Source organism: Nematolebias whitei, chromosome 5 (genome assembly GCF_014905685.2).
Source record: "Nematolebias whitei isolate Nwh7 chromosome 5, NemWhi1, whole genome shotgun sequence".
NCBI classification, from domain to species: Eukaryota; Metazoa; Chordata; class Actinopteri; order Cyprinodontiformes; family Rivulidae; genus Nematolebias; species Nematolebias whitei.
The window spans coordinates 1,619,844-1,629,716 of NC_056502.1; the positions used below are offsets into that span (position 1 = coordinate 1,619,844).

Consider the following 9,873-nt stretch of genomic DNA (forward strand, 5'->3'; position numbering starts at 1 on the left):
GAACCAACTGGTTCATGGCTGAACAGTATAAACAGATTAATGTCCATAAATTGATTATAAATCAATTGAACTGATTGGTAACAATAATCATGAACTGATTAGTGACAATATAACCAAAATCACAGACACGACTTGTGACTGATAACAACATCTCACACTGTAATGCATGCAGACAGAAGTGAGCTTAAACAGAGTTCCATGAGAACAACAATATTCATTCTGTTAGAGCACTAAGGACAGAATGTGTCATGGAACGAGCCGTTACATCACGTAGGTAAAAGCGAATAAATGAGCAGGGTGTTGACCATGCAGCCGCAGTGCAGATGTCCTGCATTGACATACCATTATGCAGAGCAGTCGAAGATGCGATACCCCTGGTCGAGTGTGCTTAGAGGTTGACAGGAGGCTCTAAATCTGATGCTCTGTAGGCTTCAGAAAAGGCCTCACACAGCCAGTGTGACAAGCGCTGGATGGATAACGGCGACCTGTAGAAGCATCTCTATAATGCACAAACCATTGTTGAGTTGAAACGCATTGCAGCTGTGTGCGTTATGTAACACGTCAACGCCCGCACCGGGCAGAGAAGATGAAAAGATGCTTCCTCTTCTGATCTGTGGGGGGGAAAAGACCCCTCCAACGATATCACTCTTGATTTAAAAGAGCTCGTGATGTTTTAGGCATAAAAGCTGGGTTGGTCTTAAATCAGCTGAGCTGCCCGTCAGCCTAATTCTAAGGCATGACGAAGCAACAGAGAGGGCAGATAAATACTTACCCTCTTAGCGGGTGTTAAAACCAGCAACAGGGCTGTTAAAAGAGACAAGAATTTAAATGAAACCTGATCCAGAGGCTCAATTGAAGCTTTGATCAGGGCTCGCAGGACCAGCGTTAAACCCACTGTGGAAAACAAGTGGGCGTGAAAAACAGGCCTACATCTCTGTACACCTTTTAGAAACCGCTTCATCAGCGGGTGATAAAAGCTGTTCTGTCTCCAAACCCTTTGTGGCAGGAAGAGATGGCTGCAATCGTACGTTAAAGCGTACTGAAAGCCAACTCCCTATCCATCAGCTGTTGTAGAAAAACAACACGCCGCTTAAAAGGCATGAGGTGGTCTCTAAACCTTCTCTGTGCACCAGCGCTGAAAAGCCGTCCCCTTGATGTGTACAGAACTGTGGTAGATGCAGCACGTGAATCTTGAATTGTGCACACTATCTCCTGAGGGAGACCCATCCTCTAAGTGGAACCGCTCAGCGGTCAGACCCACCGGTGTTGACCTATTTCTGGGTAACTCTTGGTCGCTCCTCCTGCCTGAAGGAGAGCATCCTTCCTCCATGACAGTTCCACGGCGACCCAACAACAGACGTTGCAGGCCTGGGAACCATAGTGCGTTCACACGCCGGGAGCCACCAAGGAGGGCTGTCAATCCCTCCTCTTGAACTCGGTTCATGGACCGTAAAAAAACAGAGGAGGTGGGGGGGAAAGAAACGCGTAAAAAGCGTTTTGGGCCACCGACTGTGAGCAAATGCGTCCCCCCCCAGCGATGGATCGTCTCGCGGGCTCAGGGAAAACCGTAGTTGACATTGAGCGTTCTTCTCGCATCGCAAACAGGTCCACAGCTGCTTTGCCAACTTCTGCTGCGTCTGAAAAACATCAGATCCGGATGGAGGATCCGGTCCACGTAACGTGGGCCGCCCTTGGACGTCACATCAGAACACCGGATATGTAAACCGCTCTAATAAAAGCAGGTTTTGATGAACCCAACTCAGTAGCTTTCGCACAATGTGTAACATCTGGCTGAACGCACACCCTGATGGTTATGTATGCAGCAGTCATCATGATGTCTGTGTGAATCAACACGTGTTGATTCTGTAGCACAGGAGCAAGGTGTTGAATCACATTCAGTACTGTGCGACACTCCAAAACATTGATGTGGGCTGATGTGTAGTGGGGCCACAGCGCCCCTACTGCTTGAGATAGGTATGTCCCCCCCCCAGCCTGACAGCAACGTGTCCGTGAAGACTGACCCATGACGTGGGTCTGCTGAGGGGGACTCCCTCTGATAGAAAAACAAGGTGTTTCCCCAGAGTCGGAGGTCTGCTTCCACAGAGGAAAAGACAATGATCATCCGTCGTTGTTTTACTGGATCCACATGCAGACGTGCAAAAACACCTCTAGAGGCGTCTCATGTGATAAATGAGTTTTCATGGTGGTTGAATTTAATTCCACTCCAGAAAAACAAATGTCTGGGCCGGGAAAATCGAGCTTCCTTCCACTTATGGCGAAGCCCAGATTAACAGGTGTGATGTCAACACCTGATCCTGCATCAGCGCCTCCTGTCTGAAGTGACAGGATCCGCAGATCATCCAGGTAAAAACAAAAAACTCTCGTCTCTGTGTTTTAGGATGATCGGTATGCGTTCTCTGGATGTTAAAACAACAGATCCAAGAACGGTCTCACCCCTCCGATCCGTGAGTAAAAACCCTCGTGTTTTCTCTCCCTTGGGGAACTCTGTAGATTACTTTTATCAGAAAACACTTGGATTTCTGCATTTAGGGAAGAGAATCAGTCTGATGATGATGACGGGACCGTTTATATAACTCCTCTGAATGGAGGGGTTCGGGTTGCAAACTGTAACTTGTACCATTTGCATAAACCCTGTCCATCCATCTGAAAAACGGCGAGCATGTTTTGCCACTCTACGTAACGTTCGTGGATGAACGTGCGTTAATGATGCGTCATGTTTTGTACGGCTGTCAGCAGTCCGTCCCTCAACCGCCGTCATGCGTCGCGGGAATGTTTTCTGTGTGACCCCGGGCGAGACTTGAGCTGAAGGCGAAGCGTGTGACAGCTAATGACGCGGTGGGGCTGCGCGTTTGACGTCGCTGTGCGAACGTTGAAAGGCGGAGGGCGTGACTTCATTTACACCGTGCTGTTGGAGTGAAGGCTGCTTAGCCCCGCGGGAGCACACGTTGTTCTCTGGAGGGACGCGCGCCGCTCTCGCTGGAGGGGCGCGCGCTAGAGGGAGGTGGGACTCATTACCGGATTCTTCGGCTGCTTCACGTTTAAGCTGCGGTGAGCTGCCGAAAGCTGAGAGAGAAGGACCCCCACCCGGACCAGCCTGCGGACCACATTCATACCGATGTGAGCTGGTTAGCGCCGGCAGCTGTGTGTGTGCGCCAGCATCAACGCAGCGCCGTTGGATGGAGGCTGTCCATCTTAGTGATCGACTCGTCATGTCAGAGCGGCGGTGAGTTAAAAACCTGTTTAAGGACACCGGCTCATGTGGAGGCTGTTCCATCCCACGAGTGCGAGTTGACACCGCTTGAGTGAGGATCGTGCAGTTCTAGTTGGTAATGAGTTATTTTCGCTTACCGTTGTGCCGTGATCGACTCGTCATGTCTAGAGCGACGGTGAGTTTAAAAACCTTTAATTAAGGACACCGGCTCATGTGTGGAGGCTGTTCTGTGATCGACTCGTCATGTCTTAGAGCGACGGTGAGTTAAAAAACCTTTATTTAAGGACACCGGCTCGTGTGTGGGGCTGTTTCATCCCACGGGTACGAGTTGACATCACTTGGGTGAAAAACGTGCAGCCCGGGATTATAACGAGTTATTTTCACTTACCATCGTGCCCTGTAAGCGATTAATAATGTCTTGGAGCGGCGGTGAGTTTAAAAAGCCTTATAAAGGACACCGGCTCTTATGTGTGCGGCCGCTGTGAGCTCATCCGGGCTTACAGACTGGCTAAAAAACAGACACTTGATCATTAATGATGATTTATTTCAACTTTCGTGTCACTTTTACACACACCCTCCGGAGACCGTCATTTTGAGAGCTTTCTCTCTCATGAGCTCTGCGATTGTTTGCCCAGAGCGCTGTCTTGCAGGCGAACTCTGGGGAAACGCTGAGCTGCAGGCTGCCGGAGTGCAGAGGGCTGGATTCTGACGGGCGGGGCTGGTGGTGGAACTCAGCGAGAGCCGCGGCCGTGGAAAAGTCGAAGCTTGCTCGCGACGGTCCCTCCAGCGGGACAGGGTGGGCCGCGCGGCTTGATGAGGTGGTGCACAGCCTCTGGCACCTCCTCCGACTGTTTCACTTCGCCAGCATGGTTTGAAGCTGCTCTGAACAGCGCGTCCGCGATGTTTCATCAGGTCTTGTGCAGATTCTCCGGCAGCGAGGGGAGTAACGAAACCAGGTGGGTCGTTGGGTCGTCGTCCTCCGCGCTGCAGTCCTCGACAGGCAAACCGTGGGAGAGGCACACATGTTGAGCTGGCGTCAGCTGCCTGACAGAGGGAGTTCTTTGTCTCCAAGGCAGGTCTGCGGCCTTCAATCCCTTGGACATGCTATGTGCTAGCAGCGCGCGTTGTTGCTAACTGCGGCTGCCTGAAAAACACATTGGTGGGCTCGATTCGAGAGCGTGTTCGCCGTCTGGTTCGTGTTCCTCCGGAGGGACGGGACGCTGCTCCGGCCTGGGCAGCTTCGCTCCGGAAGCTTCCGCGAGGCTTGGCTCCAGGAGGGGTTACCGAGGAATAGCCCCGCTCGGTGAATCCCTCAACTCTGGTGATGGGAGCGGACTGGGGACCGACTCCTCTAATCTACCAGGAAAGAACCGTCTGCGGCCTCGCCCGTGGAACGTCCTGTTGGAACGTGAGGCCGTATGGATCAAGACGGTGAGCCACAGTGGAGCCCAGTGAAAAACAACCTTCCCGCCGATCATCCGAACTGGCGGGAAAAGGCGAGGGACGTAGAAAAAAGGGGTCCCTTCATGTCAGCCTCCTCCCGGGTTCCGCCGGGCAACCCCTGAGGGCGCCGTCGGCCGGGAGCGGTGTGATCGCCGATGCGAAACGAGGTGGGATGGGGTGAGCATTCACTCAGCCCCCCTCCACCTACACTACGCTACCCGGGAGGGAATGAGCAGCGGGGGCTGCAGCTGAGCACGCCTTGCCCCGGAGGAACCATCCGGTTCGCCCCGAGGGTCGGCGATAAGAGGAAAAAACACAAGATGGCGTTGTCCAGCGTGTAGTGACCTGTCACTGGGAAATGTTCCACGACGCTTACCTTGGAATAAGACTGCTGTCATCTTCTCCTCGGGGAGGAGAACTCACCGGACGACCGGAGGTCGACTGCCGGGCCCAGCATCCTTCACAAGGTTGGTCATTTACACAACTTATCTTCTTTGTTCTTCTGACAGTGCTATATTAGCTCGCTGAAGAAAAAATGGGAGCCGATTTCCCGCTCTTAACGTAATTTATACGGACCGGGTAGGGCCCACACAGCAGGTGGGCGTGGACTAATTTTTTTTCAGTGCTTATGCTCTGCATAACGGGATAAACCCACTAAAGCGAAGGCCTTAAAGGGCGAAGCTTATATGACATAGAACTCTTGTAAAGGTCCATCCCACACTGGATCCTAAGAAACTGCCTGCAGATGCCGTCCGATCCGTCCACCCAGACTCTGCTGGCCTCTCGGTTCCCCCGGGCTGTAGGACCGCCCAAATGCTGGGCAGAACTCCTCCCACAGCGATGGCCACTCCTCCCAGCAGCTTGTTGAGCTCCTCGTAGCTGCGGACAGCCAACTGTAGGTGCCGAGGGACGATCCAGTCCTTCTGCTGTCATGAGCCGTGTTTCCTGCTAGTTCCAGGATCTCAGTGGTCAGGCACTCGAGCACAGCTGGCAGGTAGATGAGAATGCATCCACAGAACATCCTTCTCAACTCATTTGAGATTTGGGGCTGTAGTTGAGATATTATTTGAGCTTTTGAGATGTTAATCAGCTGCTGGTTGTAGAAAACTGCCTTGTTGCCATGGTTACGCATCATAACAAATGTCCAAAACTAAAAAAGTTTCAGTAAAAATCCTTCCAGCTGCACAGCATCTGATACCAGAGGAAACCATCATCCAGAAAATGTGATTTACATCCAGAAAAAGAGGAATTAAAGTTTCCAAAAGCAAAATCTCAGAATGAAAGTAGAGCTGCTCCAACATGCAGCCACCTGGAGCGGAGCAGTTCTGGAACAATTCTAGAATTACTTCCATAACTGAGCTTCTCTAAATCTCTCAACTTGTTCTGAGGTGGTCTGACCTCCAGCAGAACCTTCAGAACCTTCGGTCAGCTGGACAATATTTAATAAAATCTCAAGCCTTGACTGGTTTTTGTCTCCGTGTCTGATCAAAGTGCAAGGGAAGGACTGAAGTCTGTCCAACATGTCCACTGGGACATGGACAGAGTCCCTTACGTGGACTCGTGTCCAAGCGGCTGCGTACAGACCTGCTGAGTGCGATGAACGCAGCGGACCGCCATCCACTTCTGCTCCGAGGAGAACGGGTGCTCCTCCAGACGAACGTACTCCTGCTGCACGCTCTCCAGACCCATCTGAAGGACACACGCACACACAGTTACACTCCTGCAGAGGAACCTGCAATCCAGGCCACTGATGGACCTGGTTCAGGGTCAAAACTGGTCCGCAAGACCTAAAGACCTAAAGGAGTTCTGAAGGAACCTTGCTCCACCTCAGTGGAACCACAGACTGAAGAACCGGACCAGGTTCATGAGAGGAACCTCAGAAACTTTCTGCTGCAAACCCAAAAGTACACACTTTGATCAGACTTGGATCTGGTCCAGGCAGTCATGGGGACTGCCAGGTTCTGGACCATCAGAACTGTAACTGCAGCCTGAACCAGGACCTGCTAATGAGTGCAGAGTGAAGTTTGGGGCGGTACCTTCATGGCGAGGGCGATGAGCGCACCCTCAGTGGGCCGTCCCAGCAGGTTGTGGTTCCTGATGACCGAGTCGTTACACACACAACCCACCTGGCAACACACACACCGAAACAAAACTTGGGTTTGGAATCAAGGAACCAAAGATCTTCAGGGCTGAACATCATGTCTTTACCTCCACAATTTTACTGATAGAAGGGCAGGAGAAGCCGTGGACCATCTCCCCCTCCAGCAGAACCTCTCCCACTCCGTTGTAGCCAACGCCCGTCACCTGCAAGACAACGCTGAGGGTAAACAAACTAACAGGACTGGGGGCTTTCCCAGTGCTGGTCCTGGTCCCACACAGCTGACCAGACCCAAACATCTCGTCATGAATGTCAGTGAAAGATCTGAGATCGCCTCATGGAATGGAAGCAGGCAACAAAATAAGTTGGGAAATAAATAAAAATGCATCTTGGATAATAAACTAAACATTTATATTTAATTTTATTTCATAGGAACATTTGGTTATTTGAAGGAATATTGACTAATAATTTCTAAACATTTAATTTAATTTGAAATGAAATGGCTTTCCATAATGAACAACCCTTTGTTAAAATGAGGTCTCTCTTGTAAATGAGTCCCTGAGGCTCAATGGGATTAACCTGTCTAGATTAAAACTGAATGAACAGGACTCTGAAGTCTTGGAGCTGCAGATCTGGTCTAACGGCTCCTCTACAGAAGGAGAAACTCTGCTGTCAGAAGATCCTTGAAATCTTTGATCTGAAGTCAAACCATTTTGAGATGAACAGCTGATTCTAGATTTGATTACATTCATCTGGACTCCTGCAGCTCTCCGTGTCTCTGTTAGCCGGGACAGGCTGGTCCTCGAGAGGTGACCTGGTCTTCAGGTGAACGAACCAACCAATGAATGAACCAACCGACGAAAAAACGAACCAACCGACCAATGAACCAATGACCCGACCGAACGAACAGACTAACCAACTGAACGGACCAACCGGCCGTCTATCTATTCATCTTCTTCCGCTTGTTCCAAAGCTCGGGGACAGCAGCTGGAGCAGGGAGGTCCAGACATCTCTCTCCACAGCCACATCTTCCAGCTCTTCTGGGAGGACTCCAAGGTGTTCCCAGGCCAACTCTCCAGTGTGTCCTGGGTCTTCCCCGGGGTCTCCTCCCAGTCAAACATGCTCAAACCACCTCAACTAACTCCTGGATGTGGAGGAGCAGTGGTTCTACTCTGAGTCTCTCCTGATAACTGAACTTCTCACCCTGTCTCTAAGGAGAGTCCAGCTACTCTGCAGAGGAAACTCATTTCAACCTCCTGGATCCACAATCTCATTCTTTCAGTCTCTACCAGAGTTCATGACCAGAGGAGAGGGGAGGAACGTAGACCGACCAGTAAACAGAGAGCTTTGTCTTACAGCTCAGCTCCCTCTTCACCACAATGGACCAGTACAGAGTCCACAATACTGCAGATGCTGCACCAATCCATCTGTCAATCTCACGTTCTATTCCATACTCGTGAACAAAACCCTGAGATACTCGAACTCCTCCACTTGAGGCAGAACCTCACCCTCGACCTGAAGAGAACAATCCACCTTTTTCTGACTGAGGACCACGGCCTCAGATCTGGAGGTGCTGGTTCTCATCCCAGCTGCTTCACACTCGGCTGTGAACCGCTCCAGTGAGAACTGAAGACCACGGCACGATGACGCCAACAGGACCACATCATCTGCAAAGAGCGGAGATGAATCCTGAGGCCACCGAACTGGACTCCCTCCACCCCCTGGCTGCACCGAGAAGTTCTGCCCATAAAAGTTCTGAACAGAATCTGAGACAACGAGCAGCTCTGGTGGAGTCCAACTCTCACCCTGAAGGGTCCGACTTACTAGCAGCAACACAAACCAAGCTCTTGCACCGCTTGTATTGGGACTGAACAGCCGATAACAACTGGCCCCCAATCCCAAACTCAGAGCCCCCCCACTGCGTACCCCGAGGAACACGGTTGAACACCTTCTCCAGGTCCACAAAACACATGTAGACTGGATGGGCAAACTCCCATGACCCCTCAAGGACTCTAGTGAGGGTAAAGATCTGGTCCAGTGTTCCAGGGCCAGGACGGAACCCACATTGTTCCTCCTGGATCTGAGGTTCCACCAACGATCGAACTCTCTTCTCCAGTACTCCTGAACAGACCTTACGGGGAGGATAAGGGGAGTGATGCCCCTGTAACTGGAGCACACCCTCCGGTCCACCCCAGTCTGACAGCCCAGTGGCACCGCCCCCGATGTCCACGCAATCTTTTTATTCATGCATTTATTTATTCACAGCCTCTTTTATGTTTTATTTTATGTCTTTATCTCATTTTAGAAGTTTTTATTCTTCTGTCTTTATGGTCTCCTGTTTTGTTGCGTCTTCTCATCATTTGTAGAATCTGCAGCACTTCGGCCAAACACAGACCTGTAACCTCGCTGCCTCTAAACTCGACAGAACACGTCTAAAGACTCGGACCTCGGCGTGGAGTCCGTCTGAGGTGAAGATCTGGGTGGCGGTCATCTCGTTCTTGGTCAGAGTTCCTGTCTTGTCTGAACAGATCACATTGCAGCAGCCTGGCAGAAAAACAAAAACCTTACGGTTAACACGAAGAACCCCACACAGGCAGCAAAAAGACCCAAGCCCGTCAGAACTGTACCCAGAGTCTCCACGATGGGGAGCTTTTTGACGATGGCTCTCTTCTTCACCATCCGCATCACGCCAAGCGCCAGCGTCACCGTCACCACGATGGGTAGGCCTTCAGGGATGGCCGCTACTGCCAGACTGAGGGAGAGGAGACAACCCACATCAGATCTTATCTGGACCTGGACCTCATCTCATCCTGTGATCTGTTAAAAGTGGTCCAGGTCAAAAAGTCTTCCTGAAGGTCTTTGTGTTAACTGAGGTGTGTTCTCCAACAATCCGTTTTAACCAGAACCTACCAGAGATAAACGACCTGCTCTGTGTGGACTTTAAAGTGTTTCATTCATATTAAAGTAACTCAGAGATTTTATTATCAAGTTCAAAAACACACTTTAAACTACAGCAGAGGTTTGTCTAAATGTAACTGAACGGAGCACAGCAAGAACACCTGGACCGACTAGTGAACACCTGAACCGACTAGTGAACACC

At 50.9% G+C, this 9,873-nt stretch overlaps 1 protein-coding gene across 1 annotated transcript in view; it reads right to left on the reverse strand.

Annotated features, from left to right (window-relative positions):
• atp2c1 (ATPase secretory pathway Ca2+ transporting 1) overlaps positions 1–9,873 on the reverse strand; it is a 39,462-nt gene that overhangs the window by 12,676 nt on the left and 16,913 nt on the right. Inside the window, exons 12-16 of the mRNA XM_037676055.1 lie at positions 9,401–9,525; positions 9,220–9,317; positions 6,884–6,979; positions 6,712–6,801; positions 6,260–6,364 (exon numbers count right to left, since the gene is read on the reverse strand). Of these exons, the coding sequence (XP_037531983.1) occupies positions 6,260–6,364; positions 6,712–6,801; positions 6,884–6,979; positions 9,220–9,317; positions 9,401–9,525 (514 nt within the window). The remainder of the gene's footprint in view (positions 1–6,259; positions 6,365–6,711; positions 6,802–6,883; positions 6,980–9,219; positions 9,318–9,400; positions 9,526–9,873) is intronic.